Consider the following 26,689-nt stretch of genomic DNA (forward strand, 5'->3'; position numbering starts at 1 on the left):
GTAGGTAACAGTTTAAAACTCCTAACTTACCTGTAAGGAGGTAGCTGGGACTTGGGTCTTTTACGGGGAGGTATTTTGAGTTATGGTGTTTCTAAGCCCCTCTGGAAGGAAAGAGCGGGCGCAGGGAAAAACATTAGATTGTGAAGTCACTTTTGAATTAATAAAAGAGACCAAGTACATGCTCCAGTACCTACCACTGTATCAACTAGCTTTGCAAAAGCAGGCAGCAGAGAAATGCCTAACTTCAGGGTGAGCACGCTGTCAAGCACAAGGCAGACTCTATCTCTTCTCCCTGTAGAGTGCAAGCTGTTTTGCACACACGTACCCTGGCAGCTGAATATCTCATTTGAGGAAAATGAGGCTCCCTTTGGGTTTCTGAAGTTTGCTTTAGAGTAAGTGCTAGATTTGGTCTCATCAGAAGACACATGTGATAGGATGATTATTCTCCAAGTTAAAATGAACACAGCTTGTTAATTCTACAACTTGAATCTAAAACGTCATGCCTAAACTGTTAAAATTGTTCTCTTGAGTGAAATCGGTTTCACGAAAAATAACAGTAGTTTTGATACCTGCTTTACTGTGGACAACAAAACAATCTGATCTTGTACTAAAATTATTACTGATGTAGTGTCTATGTAGGTATGCTGGCTCATAGCCCAGAATTGTTCCTGGTATTAACAAATCAGGTTTGATACACTTTCCTTACTTAAGAGAAAAAAAAACTTTTACCTTGATGGCAGTACTGTTCAATGAAAGATGCCTGCATTCTGTAAATTACTGGACTGAACACATGGGGGAGAAATCAGAACAGCTCTCTAGCTTCAAGAGCTGTTTGAGAAGAGGCATGCTTTTGAATGCTGAAATAAAGAACAAGGATGAAAATGTAAGATGTGTGATAAGTAATGTCTGATGGGATGTTACAGTTGTAAGAGTGGGGCATAAATACTATTCTAGCAGTGTGCTGATATCAGTACCTATCTAGCTTATCATGACCTTTTCCAAAACTCATTAAATACTTTATACCACAAAGAATGATCAGATTTTTTTTAGCAGAAAGCAGGGCAAATTGAGAATGGAGTTAAGTAATGCCTGATCAAGTGAATGCACAAAAAGAAACTTACATTGGTAAACCAAGGAACTAATGTTAGAATGAGGAAAGTATGGTGCTTTTTTGTCTTAATAGAGAGAAGAAAGTGAGACTCTAGACTGAGTGTTTGTAACTCAGTAATGAGCTAAGAAGGGAGGCAAGGACTCAAACTTCTGTAACTGTGTTTGGTGAAGGTCTTGCCTAGCGTAGTGCTGGTGTTCCGCACCCCAAAACACAGCCTCTGCCATTCCTAAGTACCTGCATGTTCTGCTCCAGCACAGCAACACTGCGCTGGTGACAGACAAATTACCATGGTTGCTCCTTGCAGTGATCTTTAAATGATTCAAAACTGTTTGGTGAGGGGAATGAATCTTTTATAGTCCTCTGTGACATTTCAAAGCTGATGCACAGTGGCAGAAAATACTGTTGTGATATACAAAAACTTTAAAAACACTGTTTCAAAATATATTTATGCTAAAATATTTTCTCAGCAGTTGTAGGACTTTTGTGTGCTGACTCAGCTGAGACGCATGAGGAAGGTAATACCTAGCTATTGTTGAGACTTGTAGCGTGTGATGTAAAGCTGCTTCTTAGGTTAAACCTCTTCTATAGGGCTCCATCTGTGGAGGGTGGGACACAGAGGATGTGTTCCTAGACTTTGATAGATGAAGCTTGGTAAGGAAGCTTATTTCCAAGGAAGTCTTACTGATTTCACCATGCCTCCTCTTTAAGCCTTTACAAATATAGCTGTTTAACCTAAAGAACGGGCATCTAGTGTCCAGCCCATCAGTTACGCACTGTAAAACAAATGTGTCTTGGTTAAATCATGAGGGTCTGCCTGTGACTTAGAGTACTGACATGCCACAAATAGAAGTGAACATGTAAACAGCACTAAATCTAGGTAACTTCAATGAATACTATTTATTTTTCTCTTTTTCCCCTCCAGGTTAGATGTGTAATGAAGATCTCTGAACAAACAGATACATGAACCTGCTAAAGATGTCTGTTCCAAGCCAACACCGTTCTATTATTATTAACCCTCCTCCACCAGAATATATAAATAACAAAAGTAGTGGTCGTCAAACAAATCAACTTCAATACTTACAGAGGGTGGTCATGAAAGCCATGTGGAGACACAACTTTTCCTGGCCATTCCATCAGCCTGTAGATGCAGCAGCACTGAATCTTCCTGTAAGAATAATTTTGGAATTGGAGTAGTAATACATTATTACAGGACTTGTGAACTAACATTAATTTAAAAGAGGTTTTTTCTGACGCAGCAGATCATGGAAGACTTTTGCATAAGAACTGCTTTCATTAATCGAAGTCTGCAAGAATAATGTGTTTTCTTCTTGGTTTATACTAAATGCTGCATCTTTGTTCATTTGCTTTTTGATCTGAGACAGATTTCTAAGGGAAAATAAGAACGCTTAGACAGGCCTCTTAAAGTTTTTGGATGTTGGTATCCTGTTGTGTCATCTCTCCACCTCCCTGCTGGTTTAGTTGTATTTCTTACTGCTCCATATAACAAGTATTTTCTTTTGCCTTTGGTTTTATATCACTTGCCTGAACATGGTCCTCTGCCCCCTGCTCTGGGTGTGCCTGCTCAAGCAGGGGGTAGGACGAGGTGATCTCCAGAGGGCCCTTCCAAACCCTACCTTCTGTGATTTTTTTTTTTAATAGGCGGCAGCCCGCCTTTTTCAATGTCAAATATTTATGATGGTAAAGCAGATCTGATTGACCTTTAGGGAAAATAGGCAAATCTGGACCCAGTTTCATGCACAGAAGTAACTACACTTACACTGCTACTTAATTTCAAATCAACCCTAGCATCTTGCTCTGAATTTTCTAGACGAATTAAATGTCCCTGCAAAAATAGGGAAAAGATAGTGTTCTCATCATACCACAGTGGTAGGACATTCTTCCAGAAAATAGAATATCTGATGCTTAAATTCTTGTCCTGTGTTACCTTGGGAGTTTTATTTATGTTACAGTTTAATAGCAACAAAATTAATGCACATAATGTCTTGTGACAAATCATCTTAATTCAGGTATCTTTAGATTCCAGTTTTGGATCACCTCAGCTTCTTCAGCCAAATCAAAACACTGGCTATATACACAAGGGTATTTCAAATGACCTGGAAGATACTGCTTTTGTAGATAAGAAGGTGTTAAATAAAACCAAAACCATGGTACATTTCCTTCAACTTTTTTTTCTTCCCAGCTTAAGCAATTGTATTTAGTGTCCTCAAATTTCCAAGACTAATTCTCCAAAATCATTGCTTCTGCTTAGAGCAGACAAAAACCTTTATCTGCAGCTGTTCCTCATGACAAACTCATTTGGTCAGTTTGTCCAAAAGCACAGTCAAAGTGGCTATCTTTCTGCATTGTTCCTTACCCTTTTTCCTTCTTGGAAGGAACTGTCACTTAAGGTTAGTATTAAGGGTCATTCAATCAGAGTTGTAGCAACATTTGCAGCTGGCCTCAGGCCAGTTCTGCCTCTCTGGATTTCTAAGGCAGACACTTGACTTCTAAAAGTATGTGTTAGTTCAACTACTGCAGAATAACAAGGATGTATGTCCTTGCCTCCATGGCAAGGGCAATGACGGTATCTGCTGCCTTTGCCCCTCCTCCAGGTGTTAGAAGATGAAGAATGGACAATAATTATTAGCTGCATGATTTAAGTTTTCTTGGTTTTGTTTTGGTAAACCTAACAGTCTGCATTATGATGTATTTAGGTTTTTATTTTACCAAAACAGATTGCACTCTTGACGTAGTAGTAAGTTCACACAATTACAATGTATAAATGAACTTAGCGGGGATATTTGTGTTCCAATTTCTTGAATGCACCAGCAGGAAATTAGCCTCATGTTCTTAATCACAAGCTTTTAGCCACAGTTCACATTCCAGCTGCCTTTCAGACTTATTGCCACATCTTCACTAGACTAACCCTGAGAGGAGAGCCAATATAGCCCAGGGGATGAAGTATTTGATCAGCAACTGTGAAAACTTGGCGGTTTCTTTTTGTCAGTGACTAGGTCTTTGTCTTTGTCAAAGTGTGTCTTTGGCTTCTTTTCCCCTGGTTCCATAAACTGAAGTGCCACTTCAGGTAAATGGCTTTGAGATATGAGAAGTGCATATACTTTTCCTAAGTACTACTAACAGTATAGCTCTGGTTCCTATTGAAATAAGTATTCTTTGGGGCTTTGAATGGTGGAAGTTATACAAAAGAGCAAGAAGAAAATATCAGGTAAAGACTTTCTGAACACTTACTTCTGCAGTACCTATGATTATAGGGGAAAGTTTTCCTTTAAATAAAATATTCCTTCCAACATAATGCAATTCTCCTCTCTTGCAATTTAACTTTGATAACTAAATGTGTAAGAATCTTCCTGTCCTAATATTAAAGGTATCTATTGTGTGACTAACTCTTTCAAAACCACAGGATTATTACAGTATTATAAAGAAACCTATGGACTTGAACACCATTAAAAAGCGTCTGGAACACAATTACTACACAAAAGCTGCAGAATGCATTGAAGACTTTAAAACAATGTTCTTGAACTGCTACATATATAACAAGGTATGCAAAATGCAACCTCTTAGCAGTAGCCAATTCTATTGGACAATAAATCAAGTCTAAAACAAGCAAAGGGTTATTACAGCCTGCACTAAATCCATCAATGTCTTCATGATTTTTTGAAACTATCTTGTCTGGGAGGTGGGGGGCTTTGTTGCTGGGACTGACTGAAGGCACATAAGTGAAGTCTAGCCTGCTGTCACAACAACTGAGTGTATAATGTTTTCTGCACAAGGAATCTGCCTGCAAAATCTGTGCTTTGGTTGCAGAGCTCATAAACACCAAGCACTGTGTAACTGCTATACAAGTTTAAGGCTAGCAACCCTGAGCTACGCTCCACTCCTCCAAGTTTGACTAACCTCACCTGAAGGGTGAGCATCTCCCTGCACTTGGATGTTTGTTGGCTGTGTCGTAGTATCTTTAAGCTTCAACAGCTTTCTTCAGAACATAGGACTGAATAAGGGAGTTACAGATCTGCTCCCTTTTTCCCTTTGCTGTGGGAAGTATGTGGATATAAAGCAAGTAGGACTGTGCAATGGGACAGTGGGAGAAAGAGTATTTCAGTCATGAAGCAACTTGTTTTAAAGGGAGTTGCAGGGGTGGTGAGGACTTGTAGACCTCTCTGGTACTGATGGCTTGTTTCAATCTGTTGGAATAGGATTCTGTAGGCTGTTTATTTCACAAGGTAGCCCTCTGTTACTGCAGCCTGTCCTTTACTTAATGTTACTGACTGTTTTGCAGCCTGGTGATGACATTGTGTTTATGGCCCAAGAGCTAGAAAAAGTGTTTATGCAGAAAATAGCCCAAATGCCACCAGAAGAAAGACTAGTGACTCTCAACAAAGGAAAGAGAAAAGGAAAGAAGCCAGAAGGTAAGGCCTCTATTACGTGTTGAATTGTTAATGTATTAAGTAAAAGTTGGAAACAGGAAATCCTCTGCAGCTTATCCCAACTCAACCCTGGAGCAGTCAGGGTGTTCTCCACTCTACCCAGAACATACCAGACAAGTAACAATATTACTAAAGGCTTTAGCAGATTCAGTGTAATAATATTAATTCTAATTAATCTACCTAATACTAGTAATAAAAATAATTCTAATTAATTAATACACAATCTTTTTATAGCTACTAGCTAAATTTCCTATTTTCTACTGGTGACGTGTGTTTAAGAGGGGGTAAAAATCAGAATCAGCGACTTCACCAGTAGTGTAACAGCATAGCTTCACAGGCAAACTTCTGGTGCAATGCAATGCTCTTGCCCACGAAAAGCATGATTCAGTCAAGACATCTCAAGCTTATGAGGAAATTACATAGTAAGTGCTTGAAGTGACATTGTGAAGCCTAATTGCAAGGGGCCAGCTGATTAGCTGCAACTTACTACTCTTCACTGATTTCCTATGCCTTTTTAATTGCTCTTATAACCTGTTTCACTTCTACAAAGTGCTCATTTCTACAACTAAGCTGTCAACATTGCCAAAGATTAAATATTTATACTGATAGAAGTAAGACTATGCAGTGCCTGGAATCACATGTGCACCTCAGTGGGTTAATCTGGAGACCTCTAAGGTAGTCCTCCAAATTGGCCTGAAGGTACTGCTGTCAGTTATTGAGGAAATGTTAGCTGTCTTGAAAGAACTGCAACATTTCTTCAGCCTGACACCTCTTAACTACTTGCCTTCTGACAGCCATGAAGCAGTGATCTTAGCTAGCTCAGTTCATACTCAGTCACTTAAGAGATGCTATTTAGCTATGATGATTTAGTTCTGCAACTACACAGCTCTTCAGGGTCTCCTGATGGCTTCATTTGCTTCCTCTTACTGCTGTTTGTGCTTTGCTGGTAGTATCTGAAACACTGTTTCTTCAAAATAGTATTACAGTTTGATAGATCTCTGTAGCTTTCTCCTCAAGGTATACCTGAGCAACACTACCTTTAGTAGTAATCTGGTAGTTGGATGTGGAAAAGCAGTGGATTTCTTGGTCATCTCAGAAGAGTTTTTAGGGGGTCAGGAGGAAGAGGAGGACACTCAGCTAGCTTACTGCTCTTACTAGCTTATTTGAATAAAATCTCAAGCAATTAATTGCCTTGGCAGAATATGTTGGTTGAATGGGTAGAAGTGACCCCGAAAAGATCCAAGAAATGTGTTGGCAACAGTTTTCTAGTTCTCAAATAACTGCAACAATTTGTTGAGATGCTTTCATAACACCATCTTGCTGGTACTAACGCTGTTTAAGTCCCCTCATTCCCTTTGCATGCACAAACATGCAGCTTGTACAAATTTTGAAATGTTCTAAGCACTTCTTTTTGAATTGGATAGCAGAGCACGCTGCTACGATCAAGGAAATATTCTGTCCTCTCTTTTGCAGTCTTTGGGTTTAAAGACAGATCTACACACACAGCTTACTTCCCCTTAAAAAAACAAACCTGACTTTGATTTCAGAGAATGCCATGGTGTCACTTAGTGTTGTGTTATATAAATGAGTAGGTGTGAACATCTATGGGAACTGAACAGAACCACAGAGCTGGAAAAGCCATCAGTGATCTAACCAGCCAAATCAAATACAGAAAAAACTTTGGTCTAAACTGTCTTCAAACCTTAACTCTGCTTAGGAAACTTGAACCTTCATGATGCAGCTTGATGCACCATTTGCTGCTTGGTGTTATGTCTATGTAGAAAGCAACTTGATTCTCTTCTTGGTAAGAGTGTTTTTACAAAGTACAGGTTGTAGTGTGATGTCTCTTTAATCTTCCCTCTGAGTTTGATCCACAGCTTCCTTGAAGCCAAATATGCATAAATTGGTACAATATTTAGCTGAGGTACTAATGGTGGGGAGCAGAGTAGGATACCAGTGTTGCAATATGTAATGATGCTTTTGTTACCATTTATTTGTATGGTCGGAGTGTGGCAGCGTGGTTCTGCTGACAACTGTTCAATTTGATCATACAAAACATTAACTGCACCATTTAAGACCTAACTTTAAAACTTCCTGTTTTAAAATAACCAGAACCACAGCAGCCCAACCCTGGGACTTCAAATGAACAAAGCACAATGCAGAAACCAGCCGAAAGCAGCAAGCAGCCTCCAGTGATGACTCAAGAGCTGCATCAAGTTACACTAGCTCCTTTGTCTGCCACTCAGCTGACTGCTTTAATGCCAGCTGCAGTCCCTATAGCAAAAGTAAGTTTCCTCAAATAACTCTCAGAAATAGTTATTGAAACTGCTGCTGCAGGCAGGAGCAATGGCAGGAGCCATGCTTATTGCAATATCTTATCACAACAGAAGTTTTGAAAGGAGATAGTAAGAGATCTCTATTAAATCTTCTAGGTCTCTGCTAAATAACTGGGCCAGTACTAATTCTAGAGACTAAGCAGAAATTGGGATAACTGCTTGGCCCATCTGTTCTTATAAATGTGGTTTTAAAGTGTTGTTCTCAAAGAAACAAGGTGAACTTTAAGATGGCCATTCTTGAAGTAATACTTCTGCAGGCTTCACCTCGATGTAGATACTGTTCTTTCCTGGAGATGTAAATAATGGCTTTAGTACTAAAATGAAGCTCTTTCTAAGTTCTATTTAATAACTTCCCATGTTTTCAATGTAAATCAAAGGCTTGATTCTCCAAAAGTAGCATGTTTGCTTAAACATTGTGTAACTAGCCTGGAAGGTGTTTGTAGCTCACAAAAGCAAATTCTTGTGAACTGCTGTCTTAACTGTATGTGAATATCTGACATTTTCATCAGATAAACACTCTTGTATTGACTTAGTTTTGGTTTTGCTCTTCCAATGAGGAATAGGCACATGTGTCAGGCTCTCCTGCAGTGTATATTTACACTTTCCTGAAGAGTCTGAACACTGATGACAAAGCATGCATTGTATCACTTCCAAACCAAATACCACCCAGGCTGAAGAAAAATAGAGATAAACCTTGTACATAAAAGCTCTCAGCTAGGCTTAGAATGAATTGCAGTAATTTTTCCCTTCCCATGGCAGGCATCTTGTGGTAACTTCATAACCTTCTTGTGGAGCCTTCTCAAATGGCTGCAAACTGACCACAACCTGACCTGCAGTACACCCTGTTCTTTCCCTTGCATCTAAGACTGAGCTTGGCATGCTGATTTTTGTAATGCCTTTAGGCTTTCAGTCTAAACTTGTGGAAATGCCACATTCTGCTTGGCCTTCGATAGCTGTAAAAGTTCTAACACTTTGATTTTTTTTTTTTGTATAGTCTGAAAGCTTGACCATTCTCTCACTGTTCTGGACACCTGTATTTTAGACTGTAAAATTTTCTTTTCCTAGGCAAAAAAAGGTGTGAAAAGGAAGGCTGACACTACAACTCCTACTACTTCAATTTTCACAGCAAGTGGTGAATCTTCTGCAACATTTAATGAAGGAAAAGCTGTTAAAGCATGCAGAGGTGAAAATGAATGTATGATACCAAATAAGCTTCTGAAGAGATGCTTCCCAGATTCTCAGCAGTCACCTGAAATTCTTAAAAAGATTCAGTTGTCAGAACAACTAAAACACTGTAATGAAATACTTAAAGAAATGTTTTCAAAGAAACATGCAGCATACGCGTGGCCTTTCTTAAAACCTGTAGATGTTAGATCTTTCTCCCTTGGTGAGAACCAAGGGATTGCCAAATGGCCTACAGACCTGGGAGCCATTAAAGTAAGTATGTTTCAGAGGGAATTGGATTATTTGTGTGCTTGCTTGAGTAACTTGTGTAATGACTGGATTTTAACAGTGTTAGTTGAAAAGGTGTAAAGCAAACTGCTTCTCCTTTGAAAGAAATAGTGGGCACAGGAACAATATAGACGTACTTCTCTCAACAAATGAAGCCCCAGATTGCTGATGAGACGAAGTCTTATTGTGACTATGCGCGTAGTGGCTAATATGCTTATCTATTGAACAAGGTAATATAAACAGTGAGGGAATTACCATCTCCACAAAGCACTTCCAAGCAGGCTGCATGTTAAATATTCTGCAGTCTGACTACATAGTGCTGTTGCTACTGCTCTATAAAACAAAATGCAATTCTGTAACGCCAGCTTCTGCTTCTCTCTGAATCTCATTATCCCTGGTGAAGTTCCCTGGAACCTCAACACTGAATATTTACATGCCACCTTTTGCATTTTCTGTAGAAAAAGAACCCTTCTAGATGGAGATATGTGGCCAGTACTTTGTGAACATTGGGCACGTCTGTCTGGGGTTGAAGTATTTAGCCAAGTTGAGATTGACCTTTGTGGGGAGGGTTGCATTTCAATAGTCTATTAAATTATCTTGAAAACCAGCTTGCACAATATAAAGGTTATTTCCCAATTTCTAGCTCGTTACTTTGACTCAAACAATTATGGAGTAGGCTTTGTATAAATACCACGCTTAATATAAAAAACAGGTGCTAAGTACATGACCAAATAAAATAACTTGAACATTGTTGTCTTGACCTAGTGGTGAAACTAGTACTAGAAAATCCTTACGGCAATTACAGTTAGCAAATCTGTTTAAAAGAGGAAATCGCCTTACTTTGGTAGAGAGATAATGTTGACAGTGAGAAGCAGGTATTTCCATAATTGTTCTTACAATATTTACTGTCTTGATACAAACTGAACCTGGTACTAGATGTCAAAATTCTTGTCCCTCCTATTTTTCTGCCATTTCATGCCAATGCTTTCTACTTTGAAGCCCTAAATGTGTATTCATTTTCATTTTCTTTAGAAGAAAATGGACAATTTTGAATATAGAGATATACAAGAATTTGCTACAGATGTTAGATTAATGTTCATGAGCTGCTACAAACATAATTCTCCAGACCATGAAATAGTTGCTATGGCAAGAAAACTTCAGGTGAGTTATTGCTTAAGTCAGACTTGAAAAAGAGTAGACTATAAGATTCCTTTGTGGTCATTTCATGCTCTGATGTAGCACCTACTGTTACCATTATGTTGATGTGTAGTTCTAGAAAATGAGCAGCTACTTCATAATATTCCCAAACCTAACTCTTTAGGATGTTTTTGAGATGCACTTTGCCAAAATTCCTGATGAACCTGCTGCAAGTGTTCCTCTGCCACAGCCTACAAAAGAAATGATGGAAGCTTATTCCAGTGACAGCAGTAATGATGACTCTTCAGAAGAAAAATCATCTGAAGACTCTGAACAGGAGAGAACAGTGCACTTTGCAAAGCTTCAGGAGCAAGTAAGCATTAGTTCTCGGTGTGCATGGCTGTTATAATCCCTTGGACGGTGCCACTTGCAATTATCCATTCTAAGGCTTAGTACCAAGAATCAGTATTTTAAAAACTTTATAGTAATTTGGTTTTCTTCATGCAGAACTCGATTCCTCTTTGGAAGCACCTCCAAATGTTAAGTGAATAGTGCCTCAGCAAATAAAAACTATTTTTAGTGACTCATTGCTCTAGTACTCTTGCCTACCACCTTTGCAGAAAGCTCTCAAATGTCTAAAATAAAACTGTGGTGCTGTGGTATGATAGCATCCAGATACTCCACATGTAGCTTAGTGACATTCTTCTAAGAATGGCATTTCCTTCATATGGTTGAAGAGCTCTGTTCTTTTGATCGGTCTCTTTTGAACCACACAAAAGCAAGTCATTAAATTTTACTTCAGAAAGCTCAGTATGAAGTAAAACAGAAGGAATCTCATGCTCATGCTAATGTGAAGCATGGCTTTGCTTCACTGGTGAAGAGAGGAATGGGTCCTGCTTTTGCTTTAACCTGCTGCTGTATCTATAAACTATGGGGAAAACTAGCATTTGTTCTCAGCCAAATGAGGACAGGTTTAGTTCTCAGTATTTGTCGGAGTGGCATGTACATCATCAAATAATGAATACAGGCATGAGGACAACCAAAAGTCTACAAGCCAGGCTTTGCAATAGTGAAGTGGGTTAGTGTGTCTGAATTATAATTCTCGTCATTTGTCCATCTTCCTTCTAATTCCCATGAATTAACAAACTTGTGTTAGATCTTTCTCTGAAGCTGTTAGTATGTCCCAACTAGCCTTTTTATATTGCAAAATATCTGAGGTTTAGAGGCTGAAGATACACAAGCCTAGTCCCACTAGCCTAATTCAGTAACGTTGTAGAAGTCTAACCTAATAAGACACTTATGTTCTTCCCAAATTCTTGAAATTAAGAGAAGCTGCTGGATGCTCCTACACTGATATTTTTTTTTGCTTTTATTCTTCATAGGATGCTAGAAGACATATGCTGTAAGGCTACTTATTTTACGCAGGCATTTCTAACATCTTCTATATACATGGTCTGTGACTAATCTACAGTACAGTAAGATGCTAGAAAATAAATCAGGTTTGGAAAGCAAACATCCTATTAATATCTACTCAGCCACCACAAATCTCCTGTGATATTTAGGGCCAGTTAATTGTTCAGCCTACATTGCCTAAGATTATCAGCTTTTTCTTTTTTTTTCCTTGGTAGCTTAAAGCTGTTCACCAGCAGTTGCGGGCTTTGACCAGAGCATACTTACCTAGACTGAAAAAGAAAAAAAGGAAGGCTAAAAGGCAGAAAAGTAAGAACAAGGAAAAGGCTGAAATAAAAAGCCTGATACAAAAGAAGAAAAACCTAAAACACAAGAAGAAATCTAAGAAAAAGCTGTCTTTAAACATGTAAGTGTGGGGGACTTGTGTGGGTGTCAAATTATTTTAAACTGCTGTTACTGCAGTATACTTTTTTCTTGCAGTCAATCAAAGAACACCATGCAGCAGGTCTTGTTGGCACATAAGTCAGAAGATGAAGATGGTGCCAAGCCTATGAATTATGATGAAAAAAGACAGTTGAGTTTGGACATAAATAAACTCCCTGGAGATAAACTAGGGAAAGTAGTCCATATAATACAGACAAGAGAACCTTCACTGAGGAACTCTAACCCAGATGAGATAGAAATAGACTTTGAAACTTTAAAGGCTTCAACTCTCAGAGAACTAGAGAAATATGTGGCAAACTGTTTGAGGAAGAGACCAAGAAAGCAGCAGGGTATGTAGCATAAATGATGCTTTTTTTAAAAAAAAAAAATTTCTGTTTTGCTGTAATGTTAACTTCTGTTTCACATACAGCTAAAAAAACAACCAAGTCAAAAGAGCAACTTAACTCCGAGAGGAAACAAGAGCTAGAGAAGAGACTACTGGATGTCAACGGTCAGCTAAACCCAAAGGAGAAACTCAAGTGTAATGTGACTCTTACTTTTATTTATTTGAAACAGAAATAGCTTAAAGTGGGATTCTCCCCTTGGGCTTCCACACTGTTAGGCAGCTGGGGGCTTTCTCCTCAGAACAGTTGAGGTCTTAACCTTCCCATTGCTAGTCTTCAGATTCTTCCTATGTTGAACGAGCTGGAGTCACAGAAGCAAATTTGGTCAGTTACTTGTCCTGTCTAAAACACTATCTTTACCTGTAGTAAAGGATTAGGTGCAAGAATAAGGAAGGTAACAGTTTCAGAGCTTAAGAGACAGTGAACACCTTGACCCTATGCTGACATATGAAAACATTGTGGTGGGTGGGGGAGGAGTGTCCCACTGTCCATGTATTTGTTTGCAATTCACTTTCTGTGGCTTCAATTCAAGAATAACAAAATCCAGTCACAACTGTTAGATTGCAGCCTCAGTAATGCTGTCATGCTAGCAAAACTGGTGACAGGTGTGCTGTGTTGTCCTGGTCTTCAAGAAGTGCCCTAGGAGAATCAATTCCGTTTCCCAGACAATGCATTTCAAAATCAAAGCCTGAAATTCAGTATGTACTTCAGCATATCTACACATACTGGTGGTTCTTGTCAGGGACTGAGAACACATCAATGCAGCTAATGCTACTATTACAGGTCAATTTGCTCATTAAATTAGTGAGTGCTATTATTGCACTCTATTGGATATCTGTTAAGCTCCTATGTAAAACCAGTTAGCTGAAATGATAGAAGGAGCCCTGCAAGACACAGGCTTGCATCCAGCATTAGCTCAGGCAGCAGTCTTACCGTCTGGTATAAGTGATGGCTTGAGAAGATCCTAGAAAGAAAGCTTAAAGAAGCAGCTGAAATAAATTGCAAAGGATATGTTGCAGGGAGGGAGTGGAATATTTATAACTAGCATCTGACTTGTTTACAAAGAGCTTAAGCTGGCACTTAACAAAGACTCGTGACCAGGGAAACAGGTATCCATGTAGTTTCTCATTTTCAAAGCTTCCATCAGAGCAACACCCTGAAAAAGCTTGACTGCAAAATCACTATAAACCGAGTTAAATCAATCCTGCAGATGCAAAATAGTCAGATGGTGGGGAGGTGGCGAAAGATGACAATTCTGGAGTACATATGGCTTGGGAAATAGGGAGAGTTGGTTATAGAGATCTCAGCATGCAAGTCTGGCAGCAGCAACAAGCACAGAAACAGAGGGTCTTAACAGCAGGAAAACTTAGGGGGGGAAATTGCTTGAATTGTGTCTCAAGACAGCACAGTTTTAACCTACTTTAGGATTGTAACTTGTGTGATTACAGCTTTTCCTTGGCTATTTCATTCATTCAACTAGCTTGTTGCTGGTAAATCTCCCTCCTCTATAAAGGTCTCAAATTTACTGCTAAATGGATAGCTGACTGGGAAATGTCAGAAGATGAACTGTTACATGGGACAACAGACCTTACAAGGTTGACTCTAGTCTTGTATACAAGGCTGCTCCACTGCAGGTTGTTCTAAGTTTGTTCTTTCTCCTACAGCTGAAAATGATGCTGAGTCCAGTATTGGACCAAGCAGATTGAGTGACAGCAGCAGCAACAGCAGCAGCTCCTCGGACTCTGGCAGCAGTACTAGCAGTGGTTCTAGCTCCTCAGATAGCAGCGACTCTGAATCGGGTCAGAAAGCTTCCTTCTGTGTTTGTATAGGCCAAATATCTACTATATCACATGTTCTACCAAGGACTCAAGTTACCCTTGTAGGTTTGCTCCATGTTGAAGGCTCAATTCCAGTGCTATTAAATGAGTGTCTTAACACAGTTTGTAGGTTAAAAAACAAACAAACAAAACACACAAAAAAACCCTACACTTACAACATCCACTCAATTTATCAGTGGAAAAACTGTAGGGACCAAAATCAGCTAGCAAGAGGTCTGGGTATCTAACCTGGAGACTCTGGAGACTTGACTATTAGGCTACAACTTACTCATATGGTTTTGATTCCTTTTTGAAAGTGTGATTTATTTTATTCTCACCTTCTGGTCTGCAGCACGAAGGATGCCTTGCCTCATGGGTAAGGCTTAGTCTCTAAGCTGAGGGACAAAAGTGCCAACAGCGTTGACTGCAGAGCCGATGTTTATCCTGGTGCTTAAGCTGTCTCAGGGTTGTTAAAGGGATGTTACAGTGCTGCAGCATCAGGATATCAGAACGATGTTTCTCTCTGTACACAGACCACTTTAGTTTTCTAGGACAGAACAGATCTGCCAGACTGGAGGTCTACAATGTGTATATCCATGTGAGGTAACAGTGTAAGGCGAGATGAATGCTCAACCCTTTGCAGTGTGGGGAAGCAAACAGTGAAGTCATTGACAGCAGCTGAGACCTTGATCCTGCAGGAATCCTTATGGTCTCTTTTTCTATCTGGGAGAAGTTCTCTAAACACATCAAGCTGAATTAAAGTATTCAAGATAAGAATGTTCCTTTTAGTGTGAGGTTTGGCTCTTTAGGTACAACTGCAACTCACATCTTGTATGTGTGAATAATGAAATGTATGCAAATGAATGATTTTGTTGTTTTGGTTTGGGTTTTTTCTTCCCCTTCCATCCCCCTCTTTCTGCCCACCTCGCTGTATTTACAGTTACAGAAACCTGCTCAAAACGGACTGGAGCCAGGCAGAACTGTCGAACTTCTATGGAAAAGCCTAAGGTAAACTGACTGGAGTGGATATAACATTTTTGCCCTAAACAAAGTTATTTTGTTACACACGATGGTACTGGAAATGACACAACTTTATCAGGAAATAATGAATATGGCTTGAAAGCTACCTGTTCTGTGGGACTGGTTTACATGGAGATGTAAAAATCTGTTGGTTGTTAAAAGTAGCTTATGTATCTCTATAGAAACTGATGTACTAGGAGAACTCCTGAGGCTTTTACCTCTTACAATCACTGTGGTAATTCCATGTTGGATGAAGGAAAAGGGAGAAGACAAGAGAGGGAGAGAATGCTTTGCACACCCATCCCTCTACCCCACCCATCCCCAAGAAAGGAAAATCCTCTCCAACTTGATTTTTAAGTGAACTGACCTAAAACAGTGCAAACAAACCCCACTTAATTTTCTGTATAACCTCACTTCTACAACTGACTATAAATTGTACAACACACTAGTCATTTTAGGATACTTTATATCACTTATTTCTATGGTATTATTATAAGCAACAGGAGTTTTATCTAGAAATAACTTTCAATGCCTCTAAGGTTGACTTGCTCTGTTTCTGTATATACAGTGGGAGTTAATTCTTGTCAGGGTTAGCTGCCTTTCACCATTTCCCTTGAAGCTGCCAGAGATAGAGACCTTGGCTTTCAAAGCAAGAGCACAGCAAAGCCTTCACTGTTCTTACAATAGGCTTGCTTTCAGTTAACCGTGCTTAGCAGGATACGGGAAACTAGGTTGCAAATTTATTATTCAGCTGCTCCTTCTACATCTTCATAAGGAAAGACTGAGGGGAGGAATTATGTAACACCCTTTTTTTGTTTAAAAAGGGTGCAGCCTCTGCAGTGACAGAATGACAGCAACAGATTTGAGGGAACAGGATACAGGAATTAAGCTTCAGCTTGGTCAGTTATAACAGCCCCTAATGAGTTTCTGAGTAACAACAAACATCATACTTCACATTAAATTACTTACCAGATTAATTTATAATTAAATTACACATTGCATTCTGGTTTTTGTGGGTTTTCTGTATCTGTCAGACCAAGGCAGTGCACTTCACCTCATGGGTTTTCATCATCTAAACTCTTAGAAAATACCAGATTAGTATAATAATACAAGGACTTCTGAAGCCTATGAACAGTAGAAATGGGGCAGTGTTAGGGAAAGGGGATCAAATAGCTATAAAAATTAAGATTTGGCTGTATTAACTACTGCAATCTCTCTCTAGAGTATACCACTGTGTTTACAGAGGACATCCTGCAATGCTGTTCTGCGAGCACAGCCCTCACCTCTTACTAGTAGCTTGCAAAATCGTGGATCATCTGAACTGCAGCAGCCACCTCCCAATGTACTGCAGAGGCTCCAGCCTTTACAAAATAGATCACTTAAACCATCAGAACAAAATTCACAGTCTCCATCAGGTAACATCTTTATGGCAAGAAGCATGGCTATATTTGACTGCTGAGGAAAGAAGGGATGGCAAAACTAATGTTTGTATTGCTCAATAAGCTTATCTTGGGGTTTTAGAAGTTATCAAGTGAGTGATAGAAAAAGCTTGCAAGGGTATGGACTATAAAGGGCAGGATGTAAAAAGTGTGGCAGCACTGATGATTGGCTAGGACTTCAGATGACTGGGGCGCTTTGTGGAGCAAAATAGTATTAAAACAGGAGGAAGTGTTCGTGCCTCCCTCCAATGACATGGAAGGTGATACCTTAATGAACCTAGGGTGACAGGAAGTGCTGAACACCTTAAGACAGGAATTGGATGCTTAAACCCATCTCCACCGCTCAAATTTGTGTCTGAAATCCTTATTATAGAATTATAGAATGCTCTGAGTTGGAAGGGACCCGCACAGATCATCAAGCCAAACTCCTGTCCCTGGACAGGACAACCCCAAATTCACACCATGTCTCTGAGGGTGTTGTCAAAGTGCTTCTTGATTATTGTCAGGCTGGTGCTGTGATGCCTCCCTGGGTAGCCTGTTCCAGTGCTGAATCTAAGGCTTGGTGGCATAGGCCCTCTTGAGTTGATTGCTGTTGCCTAGACATATCAAATTAAGTTGCTTAGAAACTTGATCCAAGGAGCCATTCTTTTCCCTCCCTCACTTCAGATGGTCTAATAACTGACTCTTTGGTAAACGACAGCTTGGGCTGGTAGCTTATTAACTGAGAAATCAATTAAAAACTAACTAAAAATAACATCTCAAATCATGCAGCTAGGATACATATCTTCATATCCAGTTAATTCACAGATCTAAACATTGACCTAATTTTGAGATGTAGGACTGCACTTTGCATGCGAGGGGAAATCATACACTACTTCTTCCTCAGGTATAATCTCAGCTGTATCTGCTCTGCATGATGCTCCAGACCACCAAACTCCTCAGAGTACTCCAAGGACAAATCAGTCTTCTGTAACGCAGTGCACACGTGCTCTTCCAGAGGTGAATACATGCTTCTCCCCAATGCATTCATTTCAAAAACTTCCTTAAAGCATGCTCTTACTCCTTTAAGTAAGATCTAATATAATAATCTAGGCTTGAATTTGATGCAATGAAGGCCACTTAACAGGATAACTTTAGTTGTAAACCTTATTTCTGTCATCTTGGAGAGTATCCTGGTTAGAAGTGCCTCTGTGTTACATAGGAAGTTATTGATGTTACTGCAGCAGCATGATCTTTCCATCTTAAGATGTTTAACCATCTTTTTCAACATGGTTTCAAACATACATGCTTTAGCCAGGTTTTAATAGCTTTTATTTTCTGAAATGGATAGAAGCTACTTCTTGAGTCTATGAGCACAAGAATGTGTCCTGCAAGAACGGAAGAGAAGCAACTTGCCCTTTCCCACTTGCATCCACTATCCAAAGGCAGCAAGCAGTATATATTATGAGACATGGGTTTGTGCAACAGCTTCCCCAGTTCAGGGGGATTACTACGCAGTTTTGCACAGAGAAAAGGTACCACTGAACTAATACAGCTGCCCTTCACCCTGATCCATAAGCTAAAGTGGAGCAACTGGCTTTACAACAGTAACAGACAACTTCTGTTACTATACCATGCTAAGGGTTAAAGAGCTTGTATCAGTTTCTCATATTCTACCCCCTCTATCACTTGGTATCTCTAAGCAGTTCACGCTCTAAATCTGAAGTGTTAATGTAAGAACTTGCTTTGACTACTGTAATATGAATGAAACCTAATTCTTCCCTGGTGTTTACAGAAGCTAGAGCTGCAACAATTTCCTGCTCTGAGCTTCTGCATCTTTAATCCTGTTGCTGTATGATAAGAATCCACGTTTAGCACTTCAGAACATAGTTTGAAGTCTAGCTTCTCTTCCAGGTATCCAACCCAACTTCCCAGGTTGACAGCGCTAATTGGAGTCAACAAGCTGAGAAAACAGTACGTCTAGACAAATCAAATAAACTTCAACATAAGGCCAGCGAAAGAACTGCTGATTTGATATCCATAAGTCAAGAACAAAGTATGTATTGTCATAATAAAAACTAACTGATATAAAGGGTGCAAAGTTAATGTATATGAACCTGGTTTAAAAAAAATAAAATGCTGAACACCTGTACATGAATCAGTTTGCAGAATAATGGGGGGGTGCAGTTTTCCCTTACTCTTTTTCTTTTTGATTCACCTTGACTTTTTTTAAAGTTAAATGGATGCTTGGTTCTCATTCTGTGTTAAAATATATAAAGCAAATGACTTTTTGATTTAAGAACTTAGCTTTCTGAATTTAGTACTAAGGATAAGTAACCCAGTCTTCCAGGGAGTCTGAGAGAACCAATGCTCCAGTCTGTCAACTTCACTGGCCTTTAGGCAGTCTTCTGCTGCAGCTTCATGGAGCTCTGTATGTGTTTTGAGTTACCATCTCTGGCTCTTGGTGACAAGAATCTGACAGTAAAGCCATGTCAAACAGGCTTTCACCACGGAACAAACTTGCAATTATTACAGGAACGTGGGTTCCCTGAAAGCTGCATTTCATAGAGATGCATCAGTTTTCGTACATATTTCCAACTAAAGAATTCTGAGCTTGACACTGAACATCCATGTTGAGAGCCTAGTGTTACCAGACATGATTGTTTTGGTTCCTCCTTTTCTCTTTCTTCTCTAGACTATGTGTATAGGCTTAAACAGGGGAGGGAACAAGCTTCTGAAATCTTGATGAAATTAAAAGGCACAGCCTTCTCACCAATGAACTCTAATTGTTGCCAAAGAATAATGCTGAGTACTTGAGTTGTATTAAAGCAACTCTAAAAATGGAGATTTAATTCTCCAAGTTGTTCTATTCAGTGTTTTCATGGTCTTAACACACCTATCCATACACATACTGACCCCCTTTGTTTAGACATGTAGCAGCTGGAGCTGGTACAGGGGTTCCATGGATTCAGCCAATGATCTTCACTTATAAAGTTATAAGGCTGCCTAAAACTTGAATTCTTGTCCTGTAAACTGCATTACTGTAACAATCAAGATCCTGGTGTTATCTTAATATGTTAAAGGACTGGAAAACAAGCAGGAATAAATCAGGCTCACTGTGTTTATATTCATAAAAAAAAAAAAAAGCCTGTGGCCAAAACTATTGGGAAAGCTTGATCCCTTCCACACTTAATTCTTCAGCACTTAGTCTTTATTCCTCTTAACTTTCTATTCCTATTTTTCATTTCATTTGCACTGCTTCTACCTTCTCTCCTTTTTCAAGGGACAGTTGTATGGACAGTTATAGAGTAGCTCTTGTCTTTAATATGGGAATTACCTAGTAATGAGGCTCGGCCTCTGAGTACACTTGAACTTCAGCACTATCTTGCATAGTAGAGCTTTTAACACTGTGCTGTGCTCCTGCAATGATACATGTCCCAGTTGTGCTCAGTGTTATCTTAGCCTTTCTGCTAGAAACCCCTGTAGAAAACTGGAAGGCAGGGGAGAATACAGGACTTTGGCTGTTGGTTTGTTGGGTCTTTTTGAGGATTTGTTTTGTTTTAAACAAAAACAAAACCCTTGCTAATTTGGAACTGTTGTAGGGCCTGTAATCTATTGACAGAAAGTGTAGAAAGGGGTCAGTACTATATGTATCTATTTAGATCAAACCAGGGAAACTCATTTTAGGATTAGATGCTTAGAGCAACTTGCTAAATTTTGCGGCAAATCCTGTCTCAGGCATTTCTGCCAGGTTACCTGCATCTCGGAAATAAGAGTTCTTGATTTTAGACTTGTGATGCTTCTGACAGTATGGGTGCAGGCTTGGTGTGTTGCTGAATTCAGTGGTGGCTTGTTAAGAAGCTTAACTTACGAAACTGTTAACCACAAGCTTCCCTTCAGATTAAAAAGCAGTGTCCATCGATGAGAGGTTCTGTGAAGGCTGGTATTGCTGTAAGTAGCTCTAAAATGCATGTTTTGAAGCGTATGGCTGCAAATACTTTTGATTCAGCCTCATATTCCTGTGTTGTATCTAGAGCTTTAAGACAGACATAACCATAAATTTAAATTCATCTTAAGTTTGCTTCAGGTAGACCTTCTTGGTGGGCATAACAGGTTGATCAAATTGATCTTAACAATGAGGTTAGACATTTTTGTGTTTGCAAAGTTCTTGTTTTATTTTGGAGTATTCAGTGCTTAAGACTGTCAAGTTTCTTATGAAGATTCAAGCTGCCTGGATGAGGATAAATGATGAAAGAAGGATGCCTATTGTCTTAAGAGGGACACCTTACTATGCTGGTTCCCTACTCTGGAGGAGAGCAAGTCTCTGATAAGAGAATTTGATCTACATAGACTTTGCTTAACTGGACCTGGAATCTGCAAGAATGGAGATACTGGGATTTGGAACCCTCTTCAATAGTATTTGAGAGACTGCATAGTAACAACTCTCCTGCTCACTTGCAGTTATACTATATCAGAGGCAATGCACGGGAGCATAGGGTAAAGGCCAGGCACTGTTGTCTTGACTTTTGGAAGCTGCGTGAGGTCTTCCTGAAAACCCTTTGTATGACAAACTGGCTGAGGGTTTGATACTCTACTTTCAGCATTCTATATTCAAATATCCAAAAACTTTATCCTTTGTATAAGAAACCCCACTGTGTTTTCTTAGGTTTCTTATTAAACGTTTATTTAAAATAAACACTGAAACATCTCATACTGCAGTAGAAGATCATTGCTGAATGATGTAAAATGTGTTGTTTATATCTGGTTCTAAAATAGTGGCTTTTTCAGAGTACACCTGGATTTTCCTCTCAGAAACTCTTTAGAAAGAGAATACAACAAAGTTCAACTTAAGCTTAGGAAATGTTTGGGAGCATTTCTGCCATTCTGAACCAAATAATAAGAGAAAAAAATTGCGGTGTAAATTCTGAAGTCAATTTCTAGAATAGCTACATTTTTATCACGTAAATATGAGGAAGCACAGCCCATAAAATCAATAGGAGTAAAAAGTCTTTTTTTTTTATTCTTCCATCAGGTCATTGTACACCTAATGATAAACCTAATGGTAAAAACATGCTAGAGCCAAAATCCAAAATTCTTCCGAGAACGGTAAGTGTTGCTCAAATCCTATTTGAGGAGAAGAGCTTGAGTATACTTACTAGGATCAATAATTCCCTGTCCTGGGATCTTCTCTGAAAATCTGTTCTTTTATGATTCAGTTATTTAGTGTCTGATAGGTCTTGGGCATTGTTGTAACCTGTACAGATTTATCTCGTTGCTAGTTCGAAAAACAAACAAACAAACAAATCTATGGGATCTGATCATTTCAGAAGGTAAATGATATAAGTTAAAAATAACACATCTGTATTTTCATTAAAAGTATGGCTTATTTAATCTAGTTTTAATATTTGAACTATTAGTGTTCCTTGATCTAGTTCTAATATTCAAGCTATTAGTGTGCTTACTCTTGCTGACCCAGTAGCAAAAATAAGAGTAGTGTGGAATATAGCCTTGGGTGCTATTGGACAACAGGACAATATACTTTTGATGACATTATTACAATCAGTAAATAATCTGAAGGTTTTTATTTTGCTTAAACCTCGTATTTCCTAGCATATATTAGGTTATCTTAAACAGAGGATCAGAGGAATTTTTTAACCTATTACTTAAGTTCTTCTCTGCTATTTAGCTATTTGAAAACACCAAATTGAAATTACTAGTCTAAATAATTGATCATGTCAGCCTCTGGACCAAAGCAGTTCGTATGTAGTCTGTTGAATTAGAATATTTCTAGGATTTTTCTTTAGGCATTTAGCTTTCAGAAAGCCATTAACTAACTTAATGAATTCAATTTAAAAAAAAAAAGTGTTTCCTTGGTGAACACATGACTTTCTACTAAAAGCAGAACTTCTGAAGAATACTGGTTTTATGCTGTTTTATGCTGTGAAGAAAATGCCCCGGGGGGAGAGAAAACATGGGTATTTAAAACAAACAAAACCCACAAGCCTAATACAAAGCTATTGTTATGTAAGGATCATGTATAGAAATGAGATGGATGTTCTCTGTATTAAAATATTGTCAATGGACCTTGCATAAGCTCAGTCTTGTGAATTCATGTTTTCTGGAATTAAAAAACGGAGAGGTGGACATAAAGGATTGGGTAAGAATAGCTACAAATACTAATGATTTTCAGTATATTGCTGAAGAAACTGAAAGCTCATGAGAGAATATATTGGAGTCTGCTTAGATTGCTGTATTTGCACTGATACTCTGCCAAAGTAAGGAGATTTTCTTGTAGATATTCCTCAATAGGGCCAGTCAAAACAACATTGTGCTAATGTAAGAACTAAGCAGATAATGTATGATTCATAGTTGTATTTTTGCCTCTTTCATGTTTTCCTTTTTCTAATAACTTCAGGATGCAGGATTTAAGAATATAGATTCCTGGGTAAGCTTATGTAAAACGATGATGCTTCCAGCTCCAATAAAAACATCTGCTGAGAGCTTCAAACAGTTCAGGAAAGCAGCATTAAAGAAGAGTGGGCAAGCGCATGAGTTAAAAAGTCCTCTGGTGCAAGCCGAGAGGGAACTGCAAGACCTTCCTCAAGAAAAAGAAAGGTTCATAACCACATATGTTTAAATATTGTTCTATTTTTTGCTTGTACGGTACTGGTGTCTTAGTTATTCAGGAACAAGTGGTTTGGATTAGGTAATCGCCATGTGTCAGATGAAGCAGGGGAGCCGCATCACTCTAAGCACAACTGCACATCCAAAACGCACAAAGTGGCTTTTTCCCTTGCAAATCAGCATCATTTCAGCTGTCAGAGAAACGTCTCGGGTACTCCTTTTTTTGTTTGTTTTTGGTTTGTTTTTCATCCCCTGGAGCACTCTGGTCAAGACCAGAACTCACACCTATCCTCAGAGCCTTACTTTCCTATATCTGTAGCCAGGAAAATCCCCATCTTATTGCTACCCAAAGGGGAAGCAGGATAATCTAGTCTTCAGGAACTTGGTGTTAACATAGCTGAAGGAGTGCCCATGTGCACCACTTCAGATGGCAGAATTCTTTGCATTGTTGTAGAGAAACAAGTTCAACAAGCTGCTGCTGTAGTATTCTTCCCTAGCTGTTTGCAGCCACTGTTTTAGCAAGGGCCCACATATGTATCCCAGTCTGAGGTCTTTTATTATGCTGAGTGGGATAAGCGACTGCCTGCTAGTTACTGCATTGCAGTAGTATCTTATATTGCTGTTTGCCACCTTTTTGAAACTCTGCTTTCTGTAATATTTCCCTCTTGAGTAGTTTTGATTTTTTTCCATGTCTGTCTGACCCTGTCAAAGATAAGTCTGAGCCAGTTCCTAAATTCTCCTGCCCATCGCTGGCTGTTAGAACAGATCACTTGTTTGGGGTGTATTATTTCAATAAACAGAGCATCTGAGAGACTTAATGGTGCGCTCCTTGCTCGGAATGTACAGTGAACAGTCCAGGCACCTTCAGCTACTACAGGTTTCCATGGAGGATGAAACTGGGTATGTAGCTCCTGTAGCTCTATGGAGTAAGACATTGCAGCTGCTTGCCTGAAGTTAGTGGAATCTAACTCAAATAACTAGTTGAAGAGGAAGAAGGTAGAAGCAAAACATCACAGGCCAAGAAAGGAACAGAAATTTAAGTTGCTATGTCTGTCAGAGAAAGTGCACGTAAGCTTTGGGTAGCGTGCATATAAATTGGAAATGGAACACGAGAAACCTTATTCTGCTGCAGCCCAACAATTGTGTGCACCTACCACTCGTGAAGGGAGATTACTATGAATCAACATATAAAACAGAACCACAGTTTGAGTGCTGTGCGCTGATTTCGGTTATCTGCAGAATTCCCTTCAGGTGCAAAGGCTTGCTATGATGAAAAAGAAGAAACAAATTTTATCCTATATTGATCTCTCTTGCTTTCTTTTAAGGGGCCACGAAGGCCCAGGATTGGACGCCATGGCGGCGACAGACTGTGAGCCCCAAAAAGAGCATAAGAGCAAACAACTGCCCGAAGCTCAACAACATTCTCTTGTTCAAGACCGTGACTTGGCTAGAAAAATGGAACAAGAACGCAGGAGGAGAGAAGCGGTAAGTTGCTGACTCTTGCCAGCTGATTTTGTTTCAACTTTAGCAGAGAATTAAAAAAAATCTTAGCTCAGGTCCTTATTCTAAAGGGCCTGAATGTTTGAAAACAACAGAACTATGCTACCTGAAGAGTTAGTTCAGAAAATGAAACAGGAAACTCAAAGCAGGTCTTCAAGTGGCAGAATATGAAAAACTATCTGCTTGGTCCTGTTACTCCCATAAGCTTAGAATAATCACACTGTAAAATAAAATTTTGAAGGGGAGTCCCTGCCCTTTGAATAACTTCAAACCTCAAGTCTTGCAAGTTGTTTATAGTCTTTAACATATTCCATCTCCACAAAAGTGCTAGTCACACTGTTCTTGTCTGAAATATCAAAACTGAGCCTTTTAAAAGCTAGCTTACTGGTTTTATTGGTGTGTGTAATGAATGGGTTTTAACTGCTGCTATTTTTTAAAGATTTTTTTTTTATTTATAATATTGTAAAATGGAATGCAAGAACTGCAGTGCGGGATCATGATAGATTCAGGTAAGGTCTACTGAAGCTTTCATCCCGTTCAGCTCTTTTCACAGAAGACTTCAAAGACATGCACACTCAAACTTGTAATAACAGGGAAGCGTACACTTTTTTGGGATGAAGCTTTGTAGTTTTTTCTTAAATCTTTAAATATTTAATCTGCATAATATTAACTAATGTCCAACTCCTCTGAAAATACACTAATTTGCTTTCTTACAGATGGCTTGTACAATTGATATGAATCTGCAGAGTGATATTATGGCATCTTTTGAAGAGTATCTTGAGTGAAAGCTGTAGTTAATGTAGAACTTAACTTCAACACTACTACAAACAGTACAACTTTGAAAATGTACTAGTTACAAGCTTAAATGTTAAGACCACTTTAAAGAGCATGTAAGCTCCTCTAAAATGCTTACTATTAAAAGCCTGTTCATTGACACTTGAAGCATCACAAGATCTTTTTGCTGCTTGTTTACAATTTATGTAATCTAGTCTGCTACACAGTGGAATGTAGCTGTTCTTTTGATTATGGTTTTATATGTTGTGTATGTATATGTATGGGAAAACATAAACTTCTTTATTTTTTTCTCATTTTTTAAATAAATTTTTTTCAGAAACACTTGACAATCTGTTATACTAAGCATAGCCAAATTCTTGTGTTTGACTGTATTAAGCTATAGTATACTAAGCATGCACCTACAGAAACGACTTTAAACCAAGGTGTTGTCAATTATGTGGTTGCTATTAAAACAATCACTTTACTATAACACGCTTGCACAGAATCTGGGCCGTGACAAAAGACCCCTGTAACTGTGATAACTTCCAAAGGGGGTGTAACATTATTTGTAATCATAAAAAAAAAAAACATTTCTTGGAACTCTCTAATTTCAGCAGCAAATTCTGTATACTTGCATGTCTTTTAAGTCCCAGGCATGCTGATCCTCTGTTTAATGTATTTTATGTTAGCATAACATTTGGATAAGGGTGCAAGCATGTTTGCCAAATGGTTCTGGTTCTTCACAGAAAGAAATTATCTAAAACATTCCACGTCTGGCTCCAGTTTGAAAGGCTTTCTGATTAATGCAAGACTTTATT

The 26,689-nt window shown here is 38.9% G+C and overlaps 1 protein-coding gene across 1 annotated transcript; it reads left to right on the forward strand.

The window, feature by feature from the left end:
- The first annotated feature begins 2,086 nt into the window (after positions 1–2,086).
- Positions 2,087–25,882, forward strand: BRDT (bromodomain testis associated). Its single transcript, XM_064455752.1, has 19 exons — positions 2,087–2,278; positions 4,533–4,670; positions 5,409–5,538; positions 7,669–7,841; positions 8,958–9,329; positions 10,377–10,505; positions 10,666–10,854; positions 12,110–12,297; positions 12,372–12,664; positions 12,745–12,855; positions 14,383–14,517; positions 15,482–15,543; positions 16,778–16,970; positions 17,881–17,993; positions 18,888–19,029; positions 22,006–22,079; positions 23,389–23,588; positions 24,923–25,082; positions 25,814–25,882. Exons 1-19 carry the CDS (start codon positions 2,087–2,089, stop codon positions 25,880–25,882), a joined length of 3,063 nt encoding a protein of 1,020 aa, XP_064311822.1.
- The last annotated feature ends 807 nt before the right edge of the window (positions 25,883–26,689 follow it).

The sequence above is a fragment of the Phalacrocorax carbo genome, chromosome 6 (assembly GCF_963921805.1).
Source record: "Phalacrocorax carbo chromosome 6, bPhaCar2.1, whole genome shotgun sequence".
In the NCBI taxonomy this organism is placed as follows: domain Eukaryota; kingdom Metazoa; phylum Chordata; class Aves; order Suliformes; family Phalacrocoracidae; genus Phalacrocorax; species Phalacrocorax carbo.